The sequence below is a fragment of the Talaromyces rugulosus genome, chromosome VI (assembly GCF_013368755.1).
Source record: "Talaromyces rugulosus chromosome VI, complete sequence".
NCBI classification, from domain to species: Eukaryota; Fungi; Ascomycota; class Eurotiomycetes; order Eurotiales; family Trichocomaceae; genus Talaromyces; species Talaromyces rugulosus.
In genome coordinates this window covers 4,731,389-4,756,864 of record NC_049566.1, presented here as the reverse complement: position 1 = coordinate 4,756,864, position 25,476 = coordinate 4,731,389, and the positions used below count along the sequence as shown (strand labels likewise).

At 42.9% G+C, this 25,476-nt stretch overlaps 9 protein-coding genes across 9 annotated transcripts; 4 read left to right on the top strand and 5 right to left on the bottom strand.

The window, feature by feature from the left end:
• Positions 1–3,426: 3,426 nt before the first annotated feature.
• TRUGW13939_11956 (uncharacterized protein) lies at positions 3,427–5,517 on the top strand (the record flags this gene model as incomplete). Its single annotated transcript, XM_035495060.1, has 5 exons — positions 3,427–3,815; positions 3,883–3,912; positions 3,970–4,849; positions 4,911–5,412; positions 5,471–5,517. The coding sequence occupies 5 exons, from the start codon at positions 3,427–3,429 to the stop codon at positions 5,515–5,517; spliced, it is 1,848 nt and encodes a 615-aa protein (XP_035350953.1).
• Positions 5,518–5,821: 304 nt separating this feature from the next.
• Positions 5,822–6,408, bottom strand: TRUGW13939_11955 (uncharacterized protein; the record flags this gene model as incomplete). The annotated part of the gene is made up of 2 exons (XM_035495059.1): positions 5,822–5,829; positions 5,880–6,408. 2 exons carry the CDS (start codon positions 6,406–6,408, stop codon positions 5,822–5,824), a joined length of 537 nt encoding a protein of 178 aa, XP_035350952.1.
• Positions 6,409–7,100: 692 nt separating this feature from the next.
• TRUGW13939_11954 (uncharacterized protein) lies at positions 7,101–8,150 on the top strand (the record flags this gene model as incomplete). Its single annotated transcript, XM_035495058.1, has 4 exons — positions 7,101–7,164; positions 7,229–7,503; positions 7,561–7,965; positions 8,031–8,150. The coding sequence occupies 4 exons, from the start codon at positions 7,101–7,103 to the stop codon at positions 8,148–8,150; spliced, it is 864 nt and encodes a 287-aa protein (XP_035350951.1).
• An 821-nt stretch (positions 8,151–8,971) lies between these two features.
• Positions 8,972–12,439, top strand: TRUGW13939_11953 (uncharacterized protein; the record flags this gene model as incomplete). Its single annotated transcript, XM_035495057.1, has 8 exons — positions 8,972–9,505; positions 9,565–9,708; positions 10,253–10,278; positions 10,405–10,833; positions 10,892–11,080; positions 11,134–11,272; positions 11,343–11,791; positions 11,845–12,439. 8 exons carry the CDS (start codon positions 8,972–8,974, stop codon positions 12,437–12,439), a joined length of 2,505 nt encoding a protein of 834 aa, XP_035350950.1.
• Positions 12,440–13,195: 756 nt separating this feature from the next.
• On the bottom strand, positions 13,196–14,572 carry TRUGW13939_11952 (uncharacterized protein; the record flags this gene model as incomplete). The annotated part of the gene is made up of 3 exons (XM_035495056.1): positions 13,196–13,862; positions 13,921–14,186; positions 14,261–14,572. 3 exons carry the CDS (start codon positions 14,570–14,572, stop codon positions 13,196–13,198), a joined length of 1,245 nt encoding a protein of 414 aa, XP_035350949.1.
• A 751-nt stretch (positions 14,573–15,323) lies between these two features.
• On the bottom strand, positions 15,324–16,652 carry TRUGW13939_11951 (uncharacterized protein; the record flags this gene model as incomplete). The annotated part of the gene is made up of 1 exon (XM_035495055.1): positions 15,324–16,652. One exon carries the CDS (start codon positions 16,650–16,652, stop codon positions 15,324–15,326), a length of 1,329 nt encoding a protein of 442 aa, XP_035350948.1.
• A 1,720-nt stretch (positions 16,653–18,372) lies between these two features.
• Positions 18,373–18,671, bottom strand: TRUGW13939_11950 (uncharacterized protein; the record flags this gene model as incomplete). Its single annotated transcript, XM_035495054.1, has 2 exons — positions 18,373–18,459; positions 18,510–18,671. Coding segments are annotated over 2 exons (249 nt in total), but the record flags the coding sequence as incomplete, so codon positions are not given.
• A 2,586-nt stretch (positions 18,672–21,257) lies between these two features.
• TRUGW13939_11949 (uncharacterized protein) lies at positions 21,258–24,104 on the top strand (the record flags this gene model as incomplete). The annotated part of the gene is made up of 8 exons (XM_035495053.1): positions 21,258–21,381; positions 21,443–21,525; positions 21,593–21,756; positions 21,831–21,964; positions 22,047–22,135; positions 22,201–22,361; positions 22,418–22,672; positions 22,724–24,104. 8 exons carry the CDS (start codon positions 21,258–21,260, stop codon positions 24,102–24,104), a joined length of 2,391 nt encoding a protein of 796 aa, XP_035350946.1.
• Positions 24,105–24,329: 225 nt separating this feature from the next.
• On the bottom strand, positions 24,330–24,845 carry TRUGW13939_11948 (uncharacterized protein; the record flags this gene model as incomplete). The annotated part of the gene is made up of 1 exon (XM_035495052.1): positions 24,330–24,845. One exon carries the CDS (start codon positions 24,843–24,845, stop codon positions 24,330–24,332), a length of 516 nt encoding a protein of 171 aa, XP_035350945.1.
• Positions 24,846–25,476: the final 631 nt, after the last annotated feature.

Sequence of the window (25,476 nt, the reverse complement as noted above, 5' to 3'; positions counted from 1 at the left end):
ATAGAAGTAGGCTTTCTTCTGTATATTTCCTCTAATATCTAATGTCATGCATATAATTTCTTTGATGTATTAAGGTGTCAAACCATTATATCCTTTAATAGATTGAGGTTTAATAGTATTATAATTCAGCTTTTTCTTTTGAGCGAAGGTCTCTTTGATGATTCTATAGGTGAGGCACCCACTATTAATTAAAACATTAGCATTGGTTCTACAGTCTAACTATATATCTATATTAAATAGGGGTCTATTAAACCTTCTAACCATCTTTTTAAAATTCTTAAAGTCATGAGCTATTTTGTATTTTAGCTTCTATAGGTGATTTTACATAGAAGCTACTCTTTTAACTCTAATATACTATCTAAGCCTGTATTAAATTTGGTTTCATTCTTCTTTACTCTAATATTAAATATTCTTATAAATATATCATGTTTCTTCTTACTATAGTTCCTCAAAAATAGTATTTAACAGAGCAGTACAGATTCAAGACAGTATTAGGTAATATAACCCGGTTTTCTATATTAAAAACAGTTATCCATTCTAACAGTATTAATTAGTAGGCCCACAGATATCCAATCTATAACTTGAGACTGTCCTTTATTAAAAGAGATTCCTTTTATAAACAGATAGAAAGTATTCTGCTTATATTAAGACTAGATATTATTAATCTTTTTCAGCTCTTCAAGATTATTCACTACTTGGTGTAAGTATTTATAGAAAACTTTATACTACTTTAATATATTGCTTCTAACAGTTATATATCTTATTTCTTAGTTAATTATGGTTTTCAGTTATAAGATTTTTATATTGTCAATCTATGATTAATCTTTTGTAAGAAGTAATATCTGTTTAAATTCACTAATAAAGTCTTAGAAAAGGATATGTCTCTATTATATACAGTTAAATTCAAGATTTATCTTCTCTATAAGTTAATAATCTTCAAATAGTATGTTAAGATACGCAAAGAAAGCTTCTAGTATAATAAGAATGACTATATTTATGTTCCTATAAAGCCACATCCAGAGATAGACCTTTGTCTAGACCTTTCCTGCCAACTATCTATAAACATACTATAGTTACTTATACAGTCCTTTGATTGCTAGTGTATCAATTATTAATTTTATATATAGAATTACTATAAACTGTATATATTATAAATAATCAGAGTTGTCATATTTATTAGGATAGTTAAGGAAGTAGCATGGTTTATTTGTACTATATATAGGGGTTACTAATAATATGGCATCAGTAGAGATCTTAGACATAGATGGTTCGGTTATATTGTTAACTTGTCCTTTGACATGCAATAGATAAGCGGATATATTCATTAGAAGGAGTTCTAATAACAGCTGGTTTGGTTCTAAAGATATGCCCCTTTGGTCCAGGCCATTCCTTGGTGGGCTATTCATCATAATAAAGAAATTTCTTAATGCTCAACTTAGTTATTAAGAAACAGCGATATAATAATTTAATCCTCTAAATAAAAAGAGTTAATATAGTTCTTAAAAACTTAACTCGAACAAATAAAGAGCAATTATATAGCTTAACCTTTCAGATAAAAGAAGTAGCGCGTTCTTAACCCTTTAAATAGAAGAAGAAGGTAAGACATTCAAATCTAATATTATAGGCTAGATCCCATCTTACTGACCTTATATAGATTTAGGAATTAAGTAGATTCGAATATAAGAAAGAGAAGGAAAAGATTTATAGAGGTTCATATTATTAAATGTCGATACAGGCGAGTATAGATTTCGGGGATATCTTAACAAATCTAATATAGTATTAGAGGGTTCTTCTATAGCGAACCAGGTGCGGATCAGGTGCGGTTATTCTACGAGAGCAAAGCCTGAGTATCCCAGGGGCTAAGACCCTAACACAAATTCGGGGAAAATAATGGCCATTCCATGATAGGAATCCCATGATTTTCAAATCACTGCTTGATTTTATAAGCTAAATAAATCAGAATATTATCTTGCATAAATTCTAATTTATGTTTCTATATAGAAAATAAATTTGACTTTAAAATGTCGAGATAGAAGTTCGTGGAATAGCCTTGCTTTTTAGATTCAAAATCTCGCTCCAAAAATGTAATTTCTGAATGCTCTAAGCCCTAAATTACAGCCCAAATCATAATAGAGAATCTTTTTCCTTTGGTATAAAGCTGTATAAAGTCTTTTTTCCATTTCTTCCTATATTGGTTAAGATAGAAAGCCTATAAGGTTTGTTGTCTCTTTTTCAATTTAATAGAAGATTTATCGCTCTATATAATCTTAGACCACTCTTTATATGACCAATCTTTATGCTTTTTAGCCTATTCTAATTGTAATTTAGCATATTCTTTTATTAATTTAGGTCTTTTTTTAGCGCGCCAATGTCCATATCCTAATTCTTTTAAAATAGTAAGAAAAGTAGGCGAAAAAAGATTAATTCTATTTTACTTGCGAATTTCTTAATAAATAATAAAGAGATCCCTCTTTATTATTTAAATAATATATTGCTTGTCTCTTTCTGTATAAGTCTTTAGACAGCTAGATCAAGGACTTAATTTTCCATTAATTTAATAAGAAATTCGATTTATGGTGCCATTGACTGTTGAACACAGAATTTGAAGATCGTGACTAATTTAGGTTAGATTACACCCACTTTAGTATTTTCCAATAATTTAACCGCGTAGAAACGGACTTAATTCCTTCCTCAAAGTGATATTAGCACTTTTTTCGCTTAATGGCCTGCGTGGCATAATAAAATTGATTTTTTATTGGTATGTATAAACTTTGTGTTGGGGGGGAACGCGTAAAATGGCCGAGACTTTTTTAGCGCGACTGTACAGTTAACGGACGTTAAGGGATATTGGGAAACAATTTGGCCCCGCAAGCTATTGCATTCTCATCATCGTTATTAAACCGTACCTAACAGGACTTCAACGACTATAGTAGACCCTTACCATAAGTATAATAAATATCTACCAGTGAGGATGTACCTGAACGATATTGCATCACCTTAAATAATTATAGTCATATTCCACCTAGGTAAATTGTAAACAAGTTTTGGGGGGAACGTTACTTCAAACAATACCATAGGGATGAAAACATAATCATTTAATTTCTAGCTCTTACGTAATTGATAAAGCTGTGCAATTATAGCACCTAAGAGTCGCACTTGCATTTAGCATGAAGGAAAATACACTTATACAGGAGAGACATAGAGGGTTGCGTTGTCCTTCATATGGATCTGTGTAAGCCCGTCTACCTCGGTGACAACAGGGCCATGTCTACTATGACGGACATGTGCTACCTAGCCGAGGAACGTTCCAATTATACCTTAATGAATAATATACTCATATAGGGACATATTTAAATGTCATCTACTTTGATTTACTTGGACTTAATGGGCACGACTATACAAAAAGAACTTTCTGGCCATTTCACAATGCAGTCATACATGTATGTCTTTGTCTGGCTAGGGTTAATGGCAATTTGCCAAGCGTTTCCTTATGCCCAATCTAAACGCTTCTTTGGGGGCACCCTGCAACACCGCGACGTGACTACCACTTACGACTATGTTATTATCGGGGGAGGGACTGCTGGAGCTGTAATTGCTACCCGTTTAGCAGAGCAGCTATACAGCGTAGCATTGATTGAAGCAGGGTCACAATACGAATCCGAATCATTGGCTGCTCTGCCCGTCGCCGATGTACTTCCTGCAGGGTCTGGCTCAAAAACCAGCGCATCTATCGATTGGGGTTTTATAACCAAGGGGCAACCAGGGGCCAATAATCGAGATATACATTTTGCACGTGGAAAGTGTCTAGGTGGCAGGTATGATTCTACAAAAGGCTATTGTCATGAATGAAAATACAGAATAATTGATTTATTACTTCGACAGCTCCGCGTTGAACTTCATGATATATCAGCGGTAAAGTTCCCCGCCGATGGAGTGTAAATGGTACTACTAATCACCGAGGGAAATTAGGCCAACCGTAGAGTCAATGGAAAAGTGGGCGGACTCGGTAGATGATAGCAGCTATAATTTCGATCAAGTGTTTACATATTACAAAAAGAGCACGGCGTTCACCCCACCAAACAACCAAACTCGCTTCCCCAATGCAACTGTGGAATACCAACCGTCTGCTTTCGACACGAGCGGCGGGCCATTACAAGTGTCATATTCAAATTATGCCATGCCATTCTCCACTTGGATGATGCTTGGTATGGAGGCAATTGGCATCAATCAAACCGATGACTTCAACTCGGGATCTCTCTTTGGTACCCAGTACTGTACCTCCACTATTCGTCCGTCCGATGAGAGTAGAAGCAGTTCAGAGTCGTCTTTTCTGGCAACAGCAAATTCTAGTTCCTTACTACGTGTTTACCCGTCCACACTGGCGAAAAAAATACTTTTCAACAACGAAAAACAAGCAACTGGGGTCGAAGTCTCGTCCTCGATCTCGACATTTCAGCTGATAGCCAACAAAGAAGTCATTCTGTCCGCAGGTGCATTCCAGTCACCTCAACTATTGATGGTCTCTGGCATTGGGCCATCTGAAATTCTTCAGAAATACGATATTGAAGTTTTATCGGATCTTCCAGGCGTTGGGCAAAATATGTGGGATCACCCCTTTTTTGCGCCGAGTTATCGTGTTGGGGTGGAAACTTTGACTAAAACTGCGAATAATTTGCTTGACCTTGGAGCAGAGTTTCTCACATATGAAACCAATCATTCCGGAATAATAACTAGTCCAATTGCAGATATGCTAGCCTGGGAAAAGATACCTAGCGACTTGAGAGCCAATTTCTCTTCACAAACCACCGAAGCGTTGTCATGGTTTTCCAGTGATTGGCCGGAGGCTGAAGTGAGTAAAAATTTTTTGCAAATTTGTAAGGCATCAAAATAGTCAGCTGACAAGTGCTTAGTATATATCAGGCGCTGGCTACATTGGGAATTGTTCAAACCTTTTTGCCACCCAACCCAAGGACGGGTACCAATATGCATCCATTTTAGGCGTACTAGTCGCGCCCACGTCTCGAGGAAATGTCACAATCAACTCGAGTGACACATCAGACCTACCAGCAATTAACCCTAATTGGCTTGCGACGGAGAGTGATCAGCAGGTAGCCATCGCCATGTTTCGTCGTATCAGAGCGGCATTTCAAAGCAAGGAGATGGCCCAAATCATTATTGGAGACGAGTATTTTCCTGGAAACGAGGTTCAGACAGATGACGAAATCCTGGAGTTCATTAAGAACAACATAATGACTCTATGGCATCCTGCTGGAACATGCAAAATGGGTACCAAGGATGATTCAATGGCTGTTATAAATAACAAAGCGCAAGTGTTCGGCGTTGAAAAGCTTAGGGTTGTTGATGCCAGCTCGTTTCCTATATTACCACCAGGGCACCCTCAGTCTACCATTTGTAAGTATTTGAATTGACTTTTCATCTCATCGCTTTTATTCGTGCTGACTTTTACTAGACATGTTGGCAGAAAAGATTGCAGACGAGATTGCGAATGGTTCGTGAAGTTTGTTGCTGTGAGCAGGATTTCATAACACTGATTAGAGGACGTAAAAGGGACAAGTTACGAAATATAATGGATTTTGTTCTTGAACGTTGCCACCATAAATTAAGCTTAATTGGAAGGGACACGCCGCGAATTATGTAGTATTCTTACATGTCAACATTGAAAGGAAGATGAAGTATCGAATGTGTAGATACACTAGGAAAGACCTCATGTTGATTCTCAATTGGCATAGATAGGTGTGTCTAACATGCTATCGATACACAGGAACACTTCTTTCTCCAGTCTCTCTCGTTCACCGCGCACTTAGTATGCTTGTTGTCATTAGTGCTGTTCACTGTAAATATTTGTTCTAGTTACGTACCATTTTCGTAAGCTGTGATCGCGGTCTCAAATGCCTTGTCGATATCAGCAATAACGCCTGGTGCAATTCCACCTTCTAGGCTATCTAGCTTTGCCACAACAGAGCTTGCAAATGCATCTGTATCTGCCTTCAGTTGTGCAAGGCTATATTGCACAATGATGCCTAGTTCGCCAAAGGACGTGTTCTTTGCCGCCACTGCTTGTAAGGTTCGTGTAATTGTCGGCTGCAACCCAATAAGGCTCAGTCCAATGTCCAGAGATCCTCCGCCTCCAAACGCAGCCGAAGCATTCGCATCTTTAGCTCCTTGGTTGATCATACCGTCGAGGGCAATTGCATCTTGTTGTACTTGAAGCGCCCATGCAAGACCGGGGATTCCAGCTGTCACGTATTGGACATCATCTTGGAGTGATGTTACCAAGGTGCTAATACTTTTGATATCTGCGTTAACGGTGGTGGAATTGGACGCCAGACAAACAGAGATATGTATACCCGATAGCAAGAGTGACGGGAAAATGGAAGAGAAATACATGATCAATGTAAAGTTTTTGTTGAAAGTACAAGAATACAGTCAAAGTCGACCAATAGTAGCTGTAGAGTGAAGTTTCTTCGACGGATGTCCAGATTACATGAGTGGAAAAGCTGGAAAATATGGAAGGAATGTTTGTATGGTTGATCCCTGCTATGGAAAAATATCAGATGTATCGATAGCCTCGGTCACAGATGAAAAATGTCGTTAAAAGAGATGGCACACGTGTAGCATTGTTTCGGTCTACTAATGGACATAATTTTGGTATCCAAAATTATACTTCGGAGAGCCAACCCCGCACATGAGTTAGCACATTTTCCCCAGCCCAAAAACTAATTTATTTTCCACCTAGTTTACACCCTGGACTAGAACTTCACTAGCTCGGCAGATCATTATAACATTTGGATGACTATCTTGATGTGACCACGGACTAACGCTATGTGGCCTCGGCTTCCAGTTTCCTCCCAGTACAGCTGACAGCAGCTCTTATGCACCAAATGCAGAAGCCCTAACTTTAGCATTAGCTGTTCCTCATGAAGGCCAAGCTTCAAATATCAAGAACCTCTCTTTGTTGCTCGGGTAGATTCCAAGGCTGTGCGTGTTCTTGAAGATTTTTATCTTTTTATGTGCATAAGAGGCCAGAATTCCCTCAGGAGTAATTCCAGCCGAGTAATCAACCGTACATAAACTGCAAAATGTTTTCCCCATTACTCAACATCATCGTACTTTTGAGTGGGACAACACTCGCGCAGTCGGCAGGTGAGTATATTTTGGCATCGCAACGTGAAAATTGCTGACATGCATTTGACTTGATTATTTCAAGTCTCCGAAAACACCTATAACAATATAGTACGGTACACCGGCTTTGCAGCAGCAGCGTATTCAGATTACTGTGCGACGCCCCCAAGCGGCAGCACAATTGTGAAAACTTTCAATGTCAACTCCACTGACACACAAGCAACGCTTTTTCGCGACGATACGTCAAAGGAGATAATTGTTGCGTTCCGCGGCAGTTCTAGTCCCACGGACCTGGACACTGATTTTCAGTTCACATCGGTTCCTTTGACAGCTGTCGGAACTTCGTGCAAGTCTTGCAATGTATGCCTTTCTCATGATTCATTTTATAACCCCTAGTTATTGATATTGTCCCTCTAGGTGCATTCGGGATTTCAAACTGCCTATTCATCCATTGCTTCTCAGGTGATATCGGCTGTTAAAGACGAGCTCTCCAGCTCGGGCTACACCACGCTCACTATTACCGGTCATTCGCTTGGGGCCGGGCTTTCCTCTATAGCGACGTCATCCTTCATCGGTTCCGGAATCCAAGTAGCGAACACCTACTCCTACGGAGAGCCACGTAATGGCGACTCGGAGTGGGTATCATATCTCGGGAGTCAAATTCCCGATGAGAACTACTTCCGTGTCACTCATTACAATGATGGAGTACCTCAGATCCCACCGACGGTCTTAGGTTTTGCACACCATGGCCCAGAGTATTGGCAGAGTAAGAAGAGCGGCAACTCTGCAGCAACCACATTCAATTGCGGGACGAATTCCACGGTGCGTAACTACTCATAATTGATTTCTATATTTGTTTGTACTGATGTGAAGCGTGCTGAACTTAGACTTGCAACGCGGGACAGGATTATGGAGACGATCCTATCAATGGAGCGCATATCACTTACTCCAACACCGTCATTGCAACGAGTTTACATAACCCTTCATGCGGATATACCATTCTCTGAATCGTTAGTTAGTAAAACCGCCGAAAATTCAATTATACCGGTAGGTATAAATTCATTATCTACACAGCTATCTCTAAAATGGCGGTTGATATACGGCACTATGTCTATAGAAGCCAGAAATGCGGTCGGATCACCTGTACTAGGAGATATTGCATTGTTGCTTTCATAAATTAAACTCTTGCCTTGAATAATACTTTCCCAACTAAGGACAGCTAGTAGCTGACCATGGGTAATGTGGAAAATTTTACATCAACGGCCGTTTTTCGGTGGATTTGCGTGGTTTCTTAATCTACTAGTTTAGTCTACTGGTTTATTTTGCATACCCCCGTTTGAATATGTGTTTAACAGGTCATTTTAAATCGCGCATACCGAGATGTGATGCCATGTGAGGATATGCAAGAAGAAAATAGGGTTTAAGTGCTTTTCAGGACACAAATTACATAAAATAAATGTGCGAGGAAGTTGTAATATCACTCCGGCGGCATATTCTTGTCTGTTAGTGCTGATTCCAGCCAGTATACTAGTGAATATTTTAACTCTTAGTGCCCATCCGCAACATGCAGCTAAAACGGACTCAGATTAATGCAATTTCATGAATATATGGCCTCGGTTACATACTTCAAAGCTGAGCATATGCGCACGCTTTCCTAGGTGCGGGCTAGGCCGAGCATCTCTTTCTTTTCACGGGGTGCCTTTAGTTTCCTACACCCCAGGAGAATATCAAAGGCAACCACAATTATACGTTTGAACATTCCACTATATCACCAGGCTTCCTGCTTAAATTGTTTCCATAAGCTGCAATTTTCGAGAAATTCTTCGACATGCACCATAGTATCATTACCTTCTTTCTATCAACAAGCCTCCTGGGCATCGTTCGAGCTGCCTCAGGTCCCGACGCCATTGTAGCAGGCATCAAAAATGTCACAAACGACATAGTTACTATCAACAGCACTCTCAATACATTCAACGGCTCGTTGATAGGAACTTTAACTGCTCTCCAAATCCAAGGGCAAGCTCAAGATCTGCTATCAGGAATCCAGAGCACCACTGCTACAGCCAATGCTACATCGGTACTGGGCCAGGCAGATTCAATCACGGTGACCAATTCGGTCACCGGGTTGCAGACATCTGTATACAGCCTTCTTGACAACTTTATTGCCCATCACCAAGCTTTTGAAACCGCTGTTTTGGGTGTTGCATCAGCAACTGGTCTCGTGGAGTCAGATCTCACAAATATCAAGAATGCTACCGATGCGCTTGGAAACGCCATTATCAGCAAGCTCATACCGGAAATTCAAAAGCTAGCTCCACTTGTGCTGTCGGAAATTGACTTTCATTTCCAACGAGCTCTACAGGTGTATAGCTCATAAGTTAGAAGAAAGGCCATATTCAGATAGGGGCTTGAAGTTGGAAGATGGAATCTGCTGGTGTCATGAATGGTTGTACCACCGGTGGTTTACCAAGGGCCGACGTCAGTTATGTTCCGAGATGTATCTTTGTCGCTGTTATTGTTGTGGGGATTTGGCAACAAGCAAGCCCGTCTAGTCCGTTCCACGCGGTATGTTGGTTGTGTTATAGCGACAAAAACAATTGCAATTAAATTCAAACTGAAGCAATTTATGAACACTATACGTTCGAAACAGGAGAAAGTCCAATGTAGCATAATCCAGGTCGATCAAGAGAACTAGAACGTCCTGAAGCTCGAAGTCGTTATCTTAACGCGGGGAAAAGGAATCTTTCTCGGCATAAGTAACGCCAAGAAGCTTCAATTGTATGTCCTTTTCCTATCATGTAAATTCGCACAAAGTAATAATTAATGAATGGATCAAGTCGCCAAGAACCCCGGTTACGAGAACATCCGGCAGCCAATTGCGTGGCCCGGTCCCTCGGGAACTACATTTGAAGATAAGCGATCATTCCGAAGGGCTTCCGACCCTCCTTACAACCCTCGTTGATGTCGAGAAGAGCGAGGCATACTCGTAGAAGTGAGTCATGGAATCGATTGAGCCAGGGGAGACTCCGAAGCGGAGTAGGAAAACGCGATCGCGATCTGGTTTGTGTTTCGTTGTACGCATTTCGAAGTATTTGGCTAATGCGAAAAGGATGCCGCATTTGCCGCGCCCGTAAAGTACGTCTCGTATCGCGTTACACCTATGTATATTGTTCAACTAATAATATCTTTGTCAAAGGTGAAATGTGACGAACGCCCTGGTGGATGTACTAATTGTGAGCGACTTGGTTTACCTTGTGCTAGTTACTACACCGGGGGTCAGGAACAAGAGTCCAGTGGAGTTGCCCGTGTAGACAATCATGTAGGGCTCTCAAAGCAGAACCAAACTACTGATGCATTTCGACGGAAACGAGAACGTATCTACAGGGCTTGCGTGGAATGTCGACTATCGAAAACGAAGTGTAATGGTGTCAAGCCATCCTGTATGAGATGCCAGCAAAGGAGAATCAAGTGCATGTACGAGCAGACTCCGCAGTCATTGCCAGCATGGGCGCAAAGGTTGACTGTTCCTACCAACCCGGCGTCTACGACAGCCGTTGCATCATTAAGCGATGGAACTAGAGAGATCGATACTGTACCAGTCACGCACCACGATGCTTATCGCAGCACATCTCCTGATCCTCTGCAGCAGTCGACGGCTACTATAGTAGACGAAAAATCATCTCTATCATGGTAATACTCTACCGTCTATTTTTTTGAAAGGTAGTATTTACGTGCTAAATTATCCCAGGCTGACTTCCCCAACGCTTCCCCCTGCTAAGCAGGCTAGACTGCTAGCTGAGCAGTATTTCACTAATATTCACCCTCTTCGCTGCTTCGCCTTCATCCATAAACCTTCCTTTTTGCAGAACATGGAGGCAAGGGGCTTACCGAGAGAGCGAAACGCTCTTCTTCATATAATATGCGCTTTGGGCGCTCAGTGAGTTCACACTAAGACTCTACTGCAGCGCAACTACTAACATTTTCCTTAAGATTTTATGCCCTCGAACAGCAAGAGGAAGGCCTCTCGCTTGAGCCAGGATTCATTCGTGCAGCTGGCAGCCAGTGGGCGACCGCAGCACAACATCTCATTCTAACAGATTTGGATCAAATTTCTGTTCAAAATTTGATGGTAAAGTTCCTTGTCCATTTTCCATGACTCAGAGTAGCATTGAAACACAAATTTTACTAACATCATCAAGGCAGCACATCTTCTTCAAGACTATGTAGTAAGAATAGGGAACTATGCGCTTGCTTTCATGCTCAGCGCCATGGCATCGCGTATGTCTCAGGCCCTTCAGATCAATTTAGAGTACTCCACCGACATCCTCTGCAAAGAGACCGAAAAACATCCCTCCATTACTATCCGAGAGTCCCGCCGTCGGCTAATGTGGAGCTGTTATGTCGCCGACTCTCTCGTGGGTAGTGGTGTAGACCAACTTACGATGATCAACGACGATGATCTAAAGATCCAATTACCATGCAACGAAAGGAACTTTACGCAACAGATAATTTGCATAACTGAAACTCTTAGAGATCGTCAGCCCCTGCCCTTCATTTCTCCTGAGCTCAGACCGTCTAACCCGCAAGATAACATGGGCATTGCCGCATATTTTTTGCGGCACATGGAGATCAGGAGACGGGTTTTACGGTAATTTTTGCATATTAGTGGAATGTGGACCGTTCTGACACAGTTCTTTCCAGGTATATAAAACATCTAGACCAGGCCAAGTTACCGTGGCTTCCAGATTCAGAGTTTTCGGTCTTGGATGCTGAATGCAAAGCGTGGTATAACTCACTTCCGCCTAGCCTGCAGTTCACATCGACAGCCGTATATATCAGGAAAGACACCCACCAGCTTGGGGCTCTCTGTATTTTACACTGTGGCTATCATGAGACCATGTGTGACCTGTATCGTATCGGAGCGCCGCATTTGTACAAAATTCGGGCAGCGTTTGACTTCCCACAGGAGCAATCCCCCTTTCTACATTCTGTACAGTGGACTCTATTTGAACATGCCAGGAGCATTGCGAAGATCGTAGAAGAGGCTATGCGCCACGGAACGAGAATCCTAGCTGATTCATGGCTTCCGTCCATCATTTACGATAGCTGCCGAATCATGGTCTATTACCTGACACAACTCATTGACCCTTCCGATACGAAGACGCCTCTCACTTTAGAAACGGTACCGCTTCTGGAGCGAAATGTAAAAGCGTTGAAGAGGATGCAAGCTATCCATGCTGTAGCTGAGCCACTGGTATTTTCTACTCTTCAGCAAATGTTGTTATGCCGTAACTAACACTTGACACTATGTTGAAGTACCTTGCCGCAAATACGATGCTTGAAAAGTTTGGTCTATATTCGCAGAATTTCCAAAGGATGGATATTATTCCAGATGACCCGTATCAACCCGAAAAAGGGGAAGGATATGTTTACTCTACTGCCTGTTTTCAGAGAACACGCGATGATCCGTGCTCAAGAACAAGAGCGCGTGGATCACCGCCGCAGAGCACACCAGAATATGTCTTAAATCCCCTGTCCATCTATCGAATGGCCAGGAAGGCCATCCCAGAGAAGCATACACCTGAGACGGTAGCACCATCCAACAGAACTACCTTGTCGGAGTCAGCTTTTCATACATCACGACAAGCCCATCAATCGACATTTACAGATAGGTCTTTGGCCGGTACCCCTGTCTTTGAGCGAGCTATGTTTGACGAACTACAAATGTATTTCACCTCGGACTTGGGATGGGCATGGCAACCAGCTGAAACAGTTGTTGGATCTGGTACTCAGGATACAGGGCTTTTTCCATGCGCTCCCGGGTTTCAAAGTGGTCCCGACTCCGACGATGTACCAGGGCAGTTAGACTTATGGATGCCTAACAGTGATTTAGATGGCATAGTTTGAAGCCACAGGCTTTTAATATTGACAGTCTGCTGTGGGAATTCATTGTTTTCTTATCTTATAAAATCCTCATTTAGCAGATTCCCGTAGAAGAGAGCATATAAATACTCGAATCACATTTCAGTCGTCTAACTAAGCTAACTGGCACTCACTCCGCATCGATTGGTGCAGCAGGTGGGGTGTTATTTACCTGAACACCGCCTCTCTTCTTTTCTTTGCTGCTAGCATACGGAAGCTTCCAACCCCCTTCTGTCTCTGGTACAGCCAGCCATAGTCTCATCAAATGCCTTCTAAGCACTGGGTCTCCATTATCATCGCGACATCCCGGAGGATAATCAGTGTAGGCAGTTCGCGCATGGAAAACATGCGGATTACTCAACAGCTGAACATCTCCAGGCTCGAGGATCATATGAAGCGCAAGCCTAGTGCAGGTTTCATCAAGAACCTTCATTGCGTAGAGCTGCTTCTCAGACAGAGGCGGTATAACTGCATTGGGGCCTGAATTAAATCTCGCCAGAGACGTCACGTTATTCGGGTCAAACTTTGCGTACGGGCGCGGAGAGTTGTTGCTATTTGGGTCGTTCTCGAGATAGAACACACAACTCCTGATCCACTCCTCCTGGCCCACGCTAGTCTCGCCCTTACGGTCGAAATACCAGTTTGGCTCGGTCAGTGTACGGACCACATCGGGATTCTCACGCTGTAACGTGTTGAATACATGATGCATGGAGACGATATCAGACTCGCCACCGGAAAGCGACTTGGCCATGCAGAGAAGTCCTACTAGGTCGGCACCATCCGTGTGGAAGAATTGTCTGCAGCACGTTCAGATACATATGAAAAGCCAAAAAGAAAACTGCATGGATAGCTTACTTCGCATTGGTTCGATAGATTCGGACGCGATCTGTCTTGGTAGCATCCTCTCCTAAATCCTTAACGTGACCCAGGACATGGCCTCGGCCGTTCTGGCTGACGAAGTAACCCAGATGTGTCCCCATTCCCATATATGCCACGGCCGACTTGTGTAAACCCCATTCTCTAACGGGCATACCCTTCAGAAGTATAAAGCCTTTGCCGTCGAGGAGAGTCTCGCGAACCTCACTCAGAAATTTCGCCAATGTCGGAAGAGGAAAATGGGCCTAGTTGGCAGGAGTTTTAAACAATAAGGACGAATTCATGAAAGTCTTGACACTTCAGGTGTTAAATAACCCACCTTGCTGATCCCGGTTAATGGCATTGCAGATGCAATAAAGTTCTCTGCGGCTTGACTCAATTCGTCAATCTCTAGAACACTTAGTGGATGAGTCCACCGTTCAGGATGATCGCGGTAATCTTCCGCTTTCCATACTGTCGGGCCAGTCACTTCCTTTGGATATTCTTCGTAGGGACGAAGAAGACTGTATATTGGGGGAACCTGGCCACATGTTTTGAGTCCGTCGGGAAATGCACTGGTCTGGGTAGAATTAGACGCTGTCCCAAGGCCAGACGAAACAGTCGTGCCGGCTTGAGTGAGCGCCGGAGACATTGCACTAGATCTCTCAGATGTAAATAGAAGTTTCGTTTATTATTATTATTTTTGTCGTCGGCGGTTTGGTTTTAAGCACGAGATTCAAAACTTGTATCAATGTCAAGCAGAGGATTGGTACGATATTTATCTGCGCATGACGGCATCTTCGGCAAAGCTGTCAAGAGCTAATTTAATTGATTAATCGATGTAGCTATGCTTGTATCGCTTTCATATTATTGTTATCCTTATTATTACATTAATCCTGTTGCTTTGTCCCCGTCTCCGCATCGGATCCTCGCTTCGGGTCCGATCGGCTGCAGAGCTCCAGCCGACTTCTCCGTTCAACTATCCCGTTTCACTGAATTCCATCAATTGATTGTTACGGTGTTATTTATTTTCCCATACATAATTTTGACTCGGTATATAATCATGTATGTACTTGAAGATATGATAGTATAACACATGTATTTTAGTAAATATTTTTAAGCAATTGATGTGATGCCCTCTATGATATCTATATATATTCTCTCGTTCAGTAACGTTTCCAGAATATCGATTGTCAACTGGTGCCATCAATGGATAAAATTGAAGGACAGCTAATAGGAATTCACTTCGATCAGGCTAGCAACAGTCTCTTTTTATACAAGGATCGAATTAACATTGAAAGTTCTACTATTTACAAATTGACGATGTACTGATTCACGAGTACATATAGGTATCAATGAACAATGAAACAATCTCGTGTGGGGCGGAAAGAGAAACGAAGAGGTTACTGTGCCTGGACATTGCTAGACACAATCTGCCCATAGTTGTCAGGTGCCACCAAGTTGCATGGGATGCCAGTTGAGTCCTGGTCAATCAGGTTTGCGCATTGGAACACCTCATCCTGCTGATCGGTTCCATAGGCCGGCAGCCCCAAGGTTTGGTTCACTGACTGGATACTGACATTATCAAATTTGATCCCAGGGCACGGCGCGGCATCGGAACAGTACATAGAAGCGGCGATATTGAACTGCGACGTCCCTGTGATATTAATCCATGAGACATCCTCAATTTGAAGAGTCGAGGTGTTGCATCCGGATCCATTGGCCTCTGCATAAATACACTGCGAGATTTGAATAGGAAGGCCGACGTTTTCCATATAGAAGTTGCTGTAGGTGACGTTCTTTACCAAGCCGGTACCGCCACCGCCGGCATCACCGTTGGAGTCTGTCGTGACAGGAGTGCCTGACCAGGTTTTGATAAAAGCGCCATCGAGACAGCCAAGACAACGTACATTGTCAAATGTTACGTTTTGTACATAGTCTGGCGTGTCCGGATACTGACCTATAGAACCGATGGTAATCCCGTTAGAGCCCTCGTGACAGGTGACGTTGCGAACAAGCAAGTTGGAGGTGTTTCCCTTGGCAGCAATGCAGTCGTCGCCATTGGTTATATCGGCGTTTTCGACTAGCAATAAATCGCTTTGCCACGAGTCATAGCCGTCGGTATTGACAACGCTACTTCCATCGTTGCTGGTCGCATTAACGTACAGGTTGGTTAGTGAGACATTGTAACTTTGCCAGACCAGCGTGGCCCAGAACTGCGGCTGGGTAATGTTCAATCCATCCACCCACAAATTGGTCGAGTTGAAAAAAGTTATGGTAATGGGTCGCCCGGGGATATTTGATGTACCCTTCGCCCAGGTATACCAGGTCTGGCCGTTACCATTAATCCAGCCGCCCTCTTCGCTGCGAAATGTTACATTCTCGCCGCCAAAAAGCCATGCCGTAGACTGGTTCTGGAATACAACCGAGTAGACGTTGTCGCGCCAATAGTCGATATCAGTGGAAAATTGAAGCTCGCCGCGCACCGACACGTCACAGTTAACAAGGTTGGTCGTGTTGAGAACCGAGTTGATGTAGAAGGTGTTATTGGTGAAGATTACCTCGCCATTCTGACCACAATTTTCAAATGCCTGTAGGATCGAGGGCGAATCGTCGACTGCGTCGCCGTTGTTATTCAGAGACTCGGGATATAGTTCACATTTATTGCCATCTTGAACGACGTAGGCCGACGCGGAGATGGCCCATAGTAGATTCAGCAGTCCGGGGAGCATGGTGGGTGTTGGGCAGTGTGCATAAAATAGAGATAGACTACATGACTAGCGAGGGATGTTGTGGGCCTCTTATAACTCGAAGCCGTACAGCCACTAGCGATGGTTAGATTGCCAGGCCCTAGCATGTTGGCTCAATGAATCTATTGCAAGCCTCCACAGTCAGCATAATTGTTCTGAGCCCAGGACGTGATCATCAGTCAAACGAACTCTGTTGGGAAAAGATCAACATGATCTATGCTTCGTGGGGATGGTGCAAGGGCGCAACTACCCTTGACATGGAAAAGCAACATAGACAGGCCCTTTTAGTATGCAATACACGTTAAACCTTATTCGATACGATTTTCGTGTTGGCAAGATAGATTCAGTGATCACTGCTTTATTGATTTTCAATAAACTTGTAGGTCATTATCGACCGCTGTGTATTAGATCATTCGTTCAGAAACCTATCAAAGTGGAAGACAAGCCAACCGCGTATCGGGGACCTATCATTTACCCTGTCAGGACATGGCTTGATGCTACGGTGCAGTGGGGGCGGCGATGGCATTAAATACTTCATGTGCGCAATATTGCGGAAGTCTCATACTCCATAGCGTGGTTCTTGTCAACTACCAAACTCATGTGCAGTGTGTGCCTTGTTGTATATTCAGAAAGGGAAATAACAAACACTTTTGCCAAGCCTGAAAATTGTAGAGCTTCCTAAGCCAATCATAGATACCTCCAGCCCTAAAATCCATAAAGCCTTGTAATTTTCGTAACTTTATGTAAATGGTCAATTCACGGTAAATTTACATTCCACTGAATGTTGCGATGAGGCTGAGGGCTATTTTAACGCAATTAGGAAACATCATTGGCTAGTCTGGTGTCGGTGTCTCGTCGATTTGGCTCTTCTTCTTGCAACGCCATATAAATACTGAATATATTCTCCAAATATCTCTCCAATGCCCCTAACGGTAAAATATTGTGAAACCATGTAGCTGCTTACTCTGGTATTATATATAGCTCTAGCACTGTTACTGTGTCTATGTATTAATTGATATATCGCATAACCTTGCACTCGTTGTCCAAAATCCCTGGTTTCTTAGTGACTTACATCTCAGCTGCGTCAGGCGACCGCCACGTCCAGTTGTCGCAATAATCCTAAGCATTTATTGGCGCAAAATATAGATAGACCTTAGAGAAATTTGACAAATATCATGACTGCAGGCTTTAAACCTTTTACCTTTGTACGTTGAGTTACTGATTTTGATGCGTAGTCATATTAATTATTATTTTAATACAATATCAATTGTATAAAATTAAAATACTATATTATACCAGTAGTCTCTCAGTAATTAGTAAATAAATCTATATTTGTACGTGTACTATGCAATTAACATCTTATCCTATATGTGCTAAGTACTAGTTCACGGAGGAGCACGAGCGATTGACTAACATCGGTACTTTAGTTGTACAAGATATAATGGGAAACATGGATAAAACCTGAAATATAGTAGGTGGCTGGTTATAGTTGCACAGCCGTATGTCTTATCTCATTCGGCTTTCTTTGTACCATTCTCTAAACTTCATGCAGGCTTGAAAGCGATGAGATAGCGAATTCTACAACATGATTAGCAGAAGAAATCATGGCCACATTGTAAGGCTCATTTACTTTCTTGGAATGGCTCATCTCAGCTAGAGTTTCTCCTTGAAATTGAAAGATCGGCTCCCATCCTGTGTTAACTCAGTAAAGATATTGTTGGAAGATATACGACATTTGAAAGAAAGCCGTACCAAAAGAAGAAATACCACGTTCGGGAACCACCTGGCCCTATTAAAATTCAGATATATTCAATCGTTCTCAACTTACAACAAACATACCACTAGCCTTCCTTGAAAAAGAACAGGTTCCGACCCTGGTCCCGAGGAATATGCGATTGTGCAGACGGCCTGTGCGGTTTTATCCACATATGGAATCAGTAATCTACATAGTCCTTCGTTTCCCAGCAGCTCCACGAAATCCTTGCTGTGACGTTGGTCTGAGCTTATGCTCAATTAGAAATTTAGGGGGGTGGGGTGACAGACACATATGGGCCTGGAAGCCCGTTCAGGGCATTCATTTCAAGAGCCGAATCCTCAACTAAAACTGCGCCGCCGATCTAGGTGGTTATTATTTTCAGTGGCTACAATCGCGCACGATGGAACCAAAAGGGCCACTACCTGTTCAGCTGCCACGCGACATTTCTCCCGCGTGATTTCCAGGACAGTACCTTGTATCTCAGGCAAATCAATGGATCTTGTTTCGAAGGATACATCGCCGTTGAATATAGAGCTAATTTCCGAAATTTTATGCTTGTTTCCTGTCACAAAGACAAAACTGGCCATTTTCTAGGTATATCAGCAACGGATAAAAAAATTCTAATCAAGGTTGTTTACTACCAGATCGATACTAGTGAATTTTACCGTCAATTGATCCCCACAATCACATACAACAGGGAATGGTTTGACCAAGACGTCGACCCAATTATGATCTCCAAAAGAAATAAATAAACATGATATGCCAATTGCATACTTCACATGATGGTCTCCTACGCCTGTGACTTAAAGGCATAATTTGTAAATATGTATCCACATATATTTCAAATTGTCGGCGAGTATGACATTGGACCTTAATTCATACACTATGTTTAGTAAGAACATTAAAATTTAAGAGCTATGTTTTCCCTATCCATGTTTTCAAATTGCATGTATTGTCCACGTGAGATAATTTGTAGCGATCAATTGCGAGATAAAGAATACGTGTCTACAGTATTATGGTGGAACATGCTGAGGGAACAAACCTTCCAATGTTGTGACATTCGCCCTCTACGAAAACCAACGCACTTTCCCTGTGTGCCTTGGATTATTTGACAATGGTATAGACTGAATTTAAGACTACATTAAGCTCTATATGATATATAGAGTTTTGATCACTGATGCTAATTAAGTCTGTGGTGCGCTATTAGGATTAAACTTTTCCTTCAAATATTCTCCTGCCTCGTTACGAGGACGATACATGAGAAGCAGAGTGGTGATCAGACACATTGAGTAGTTCGACCAGCCTTTATTCGATTCTCGTCCTTCCTTCCTATAAGCATATTATGGTGTCATTCTTGTGTAATTAAGGCTTAAGAGATCTTTTCTCATGTTCACATGTATAAGGAGAGAATTGTTCAATGTTCGATTGTTGAAAGTATAAATGCATGTTTACATGCATATATATTTAGTAGGAATTATCTATATCATATGTTGTCTACTGCTTGACTTAATGTTGGGCCACCAGATTTCATCACACCTCCACCTTTTTTTTTCTTCCTCGAAATTCAAGCTACGTGTTACTGTAACAGAATCCAATTTCTAGCGATAATTCTAGTCAACATGGCTTTCACCCGCTAAATCAACTTAAGGTAATTCGATACCCCTCTTGGTGGAGGATGAAACTAACGAACCGCTCCTTGCGCAGCTTCATGAGGCACAAGTGAACTCGTCAACGTTCCACGGGCCCGGCTCTAATTTTCGGCAAATAAATAGGCGATCAAGTCGAATGTGGTTTATGAACGAATCACCGACGAAACGCTTTACCTTTCCAGGTAATAATTCCTCTCATCAAGTGGGATCTTTTTGGTCCGAGGTAGAGGGAGTAATCGGGGAGTTCTCCGAGCGATTTATGAACCGGAAGTTCACCCGAAATTGCAGACAAGTCCCTGGAACTCATCTCAAATTTTGGTAATTCAGGTTAAGCCGGGCATGGAACGTGACGAGTCACTTTGTTATCTCTAATTTCCAACAGTATTTAGGCACCAGCAAAAGAGAGATGTAGATATATAAATTAAGCTATTGAGTTTTGCGTAAACAGGGGTGGGTTGGGGGTTTCCCGGCGTCATAAAAGCGGGGTGAAGAAGAGTCGTGGTTCAAGGATGTTCAGAGGCACCTATTTTCTTCAGCACAGATCCCACATGATTCCTGTCAACTAGTCTCAAATATACTCCGCAGTAAAATGACAATAATGAGGACCACGAGTCACTAAAAGGCTCGAGCGGAAGTACGTATGAGAGTGGGTGGCGAAAGCAAATAATTCGCGGGAAAATACAGGAGATCAGACTTCACAACGGCTACATTTCACGCTTTAGTCACATACTCCGTACTTTTAGTGATAGTGACTTCTGCCGAAGTTACTCCATTGGGAAATGATTTTCTTTTTCCTTATGTACCCTGAGAGGTAATATAGTTAGACAATGGGCAATGGCAAAAGTGTCCATCCGTTCACTTAGTAGTCATTATGTGCTAGTGACGGATAATGTAGCCAGACATGTATATCCGTGTTCCCGGGTACGAACAGGTACCCTAACTCCGTGCAGGATGTGGCCTAGGGTGGACCACTACGCTCTATACTCAGCAGAAAAGAACAATGTCGATCTCTACCGGCTAAAGTCCAATTGCCCCAGTTTTATTGTACATATATCGGGTAAGAGATTTGCTTTGTGGAGTTTCGTCGTAGGCTGGGAGCTCCATCATAAGTACTATAAGTACCCCATCCTACGTAAGAACGCATAATGAACGCTACGACGACGTTAAATCATGCTGCCCACAATGGTCTCAAAGACAGGAATCACGCTGGCTGTTATGTCAGCTTTGCTGGCAGGCACCTATGCAGAGCAAAACATCACGTCCGATACGTACTTTTATGGACAATCTGAATCCGTTTACCCTTCGCGTATGTCTGCACATAACTCCATAGTGTTCATGTTATCAACATTGACCTGACTACGATAAAGCAATTGGCCAAGGCACCGGTGACTGGTCCGAGGCTTACACGAAAGCAACAGCTCTTGTTGCGAAAATGACTCTGGAAGAGAAAGTATGCTTGCCGATTTTATCCGTAGATATTGCTTCTTTGCTAAACGGTTAAAACCATTGAAATTTAGAACAACCTGACTTACGGCGTCACACCCAAAAATGGCTGCTCGGGAATTATCCAAGCAATTCCCCGGCTGGACTTCCCTGGAATGTGCCTTCAAGACGCTGGGAATGGTGTCAGATATACCGACTTTGTCAATAGTTACCCAAGCGGAATGCATGTCGGTGCTAGGTAGGACAAACTTTTATCCATCAAGATCCGCAAGACGAAGGATAAGATGCTAACTATCTGCTTTTTCCCCGAAGTTGGAACAAATCACTTGCCTACGATCGTGGCTATTATATGGGAAGTGAGTTTAGGAAGAAGGGTGTGCAAGTTGCTCTGGGCCCGGTTGTTGGACCTTTGGGTCGTATGGCCAGCGGTGGAAGAAACTGGGAGGGTAAGTATCTTCGACTCAGATCATGTTTCTGGATGCAAACTCAAGAAGCATATCTAATCATCAATGCTGATATTGTGCCAAGGGTTTGCCAACGACCCCTACTTGTCCGGTTCCCTTGCAGCCGAAACTGTCGAGGGAGTCCAAGATCAAGGAGTCATTACTAGTTTGAAGGTAGTTATGCATATGTCCCTAAATCCTTGGGACTCGAAAACGCCAAAGCTAACAAAGGCATTTAGCATTTTATCGGAAACGAGCAAGAACTTTATCGGAACCCCACTAACAGCACTGAGAAGCAGATGAGGGAATCTGTTTCCAGCAATATTGATGACACGACGATACACGAACTATACCTCTGGCCATTTGTGGACGCTATCAGAGCGGGCACTGGGAACGTAATGTGAGGATTTCTCGCCCAACAACTTATAACTACTGCTAACTAGTGTTCCCTTGCAGGTGCTCGTATAACAGAGTCAACAACTCCCACGCGTGTCAAAACAGCAAGATTCTTAACGGTCTCCTCAAGACAGAACTAGGATTCAATGGGTTTGTCGTCACGGACTGGCTTGCACAGCACTCTGGAGTGGCGTCAGCCCTTGCTGGTCTGGATATGGCAATGCCTGACGGCGAAAGCTTCTGGGGAAACAATTTCACATCAGCATTCACTAATGGGAGCGTGTCGATGTCGCGTCTGGATGACATGGCTACCAGGTATGTCCAACAAGCTGTTTCAAAGCCATTGCAAATGCTAACTTCCTATAGAATAATTGCTGCTTGGTACAAAATGGGCCAGGACAATTCGTCTTACCCAACCCCTGGCAAAGGAATGCCCTATAATATCAGTGAACCACACGATATTGTCAATGCCCTCGACCCCAATGCGAAGCCGACTCTTTTCAATGGCGCAGTTGAGGGTCATGTCTTGGTAAAGAACATTAACAACAGTCTTCCATTACGATCTCCGCGACTAATCTCGGTCTTTGGTTATGACGCCAAAGTTCCCGACCAATACATGTCACCTGCCAACCCACCTGGCAGTAATCCCTGGCAATTTGGTTACGAATCCGCCATATTTCAAGTCGGGGATGCCTTTTCAACGACTGTCGTTGACGAGCCTTACATCAATCAAGTTGCCCTAAATGGAACTCTCAGCGTTGGCGGTGGATCAGGCGCAAACAATGGTCCATATATCAGCTCCCCTCTTGACGCTCTCCAACAGCGTGCATTTGTGGATAACACTGTCGTAATGTGGGATACTACAGACTCACCTAGTAACATGGGATTGATGAAGGCGTCCGATGCCTGTTTGGTGTTTATCAATGCATTTGCTTCGGAGGGGCTGGACCGTGCTGGTCTTCACGATGATTACTCCGATGCACTTGTTAATACGGTGGCCAACACCTGTTCTAACACAGTCGTCGTCATCCACAACGCTGGACTGCGACTTGTGGACCAGTTCGTTGACCACCCTAATGTGACCGCGATTGTTTTTGCTCATTTGCCCGGCCAAGACTCCGGTCGTGCTCTCGTATCTTTATTATATGGCAACGATAACTTCAGCGGGAAACTACCATATACTGTGGCCAAGAACGAGTCCGACTACAATGTACTTTATCACGAACATACTGTGACCCCCTACGGCCTCTTCCCACAATCAAATTTCACCGAGGAATTGTATATTGACTACCGTGACTTCGATGCAAAAAATATTACACCGCGCTACGAATTTGGCTTTGGATTATCATACACAACTTTCTCCTTTTCTGGGCTTCAAACATCTATCAGCACCAAGAGTGCCCCTAAGTACCCAAGTGGTCCAATTCAGCAAGGTGGACATATTGATTTGTGGGAAAACATTGCCAACGTGACTGCTACAGTCCGTAACATCGGATCGGTAGTTGGCGCTGAGGTTGCTCAGCTTTACGTTGGAATTCCAGGTAGACCCGTAAAACAACTTCGAGGGTTTGAAAAAGTGGAAGTGGCTCCTGGAAGCTCCGCCACGGTTCAGTTCCCGTTGACCCGACGGGACCTCAGTGTTTGGGACATTGATACACAAAAATGGGCCTTGCAGGGTGGGAAATACAAGGTTTACGTTGGATCCTCAAGCCGTAATCTACCACTTGGTACGGCTATCATGGTATAGGCGGCATAATCTGAGGTATATTACTTGAAGCTACAGCCTCTCAGTCCCTTTATTTTGATAATTTAAATGATCCTTTGTCTCATTCTCTAGCAACCAAACTTTATAAGAGAGCACTTAATACAGCTGACCATGAGGGCACATATTGTATTCTAAGTATCATTGATTTTGAATAACATGATTCACAATAAACCCTTCTTCAATCTCCTAAAGCTTCTTGGTACAATATCATGGATTATGAAATGGTATTTCATGACCTGTGAGGAGATCACATAGAGGCACAGATCCTCCACTTGTCAAATCTGTTTCCTTTTGGATCATTCTCTTCATAAAGTCGACGGTTTTGGGCCCGACGGTCTCCCAGTCCGTGACTTTTGTCCCAAGAGCACCGATATCTTCATTGAGTGCATTTATTATTCCTTGCACCCATAGCCGAGACGATATTGCTTTGATTTTCTGAGGGGTCGACTGTGCTTTCAATATGTTGTAGAACCGTTCGTAATCCTGTATTTTGGCGACGCACACAATGACCACGTAGTTACTTGTTTGTGAGACGGTGACTGGAACGTTTTGGTAATTTCGAGCAAAGGTATTTGTTGCAGGGGAGAGACTCGTGGTTAGACAGATCTTATTGCAAAATTTCTTCGTGGAATAAGAGGCTATAACAAATTCCCATTCTGGTTCGGCAGACGGATTCTTGTTTTTAGTTCTCGCCACATATAAACGAGGATTTTTTGGTGGCATTCTTGAGGAGCAGTGGGATCGTAATTCTATCCTGGAAATCGAGTGATGTTTCTGAGCATTTGTTAATAAATCCATCATCCAAGAGTTGCAGAAAATCATCATTCGAATAGCAAATTTAGTACATACCTCTTCTGATGGATTGGATGCCGAAGACAATGTAATCAGCCTCCTAAAGTATGACTGAATGGAGAGCTTGTTGTTTGGCTCCTACAATACGGAGGCTACGAATCTTATTATACTAGGACATGGTTTGACCCTTACATTCCTGAGCACATGGCGAATGAAATCTATAGGTCATGATTGCATTTCAGAAGCAGAGCTAATCAAGGTTGAAACATATTACCGCTCGGGGTTTATGCACACTTTTCCTCCGAGCGCTTGCACAATAGTAGTAATAGTCGATGTTAGCGTCTACACCACCATTAGATGGCGATAGAATTAACTACATACTAGCCTTGGATACAATCACGACGGTCTCCGCGGGAAGCCAAATACTCTTGGTGCGAGACCGTACTGCCTGAAGCTGGAGGGACCCGGCTGGAGTGCGATGAGTTGGAACACGCACAAAGTTTGACACCGTTGTTGGAAAATATATGCCCAGTCCAACCGTCAGGCATCCCTGTTAATCACT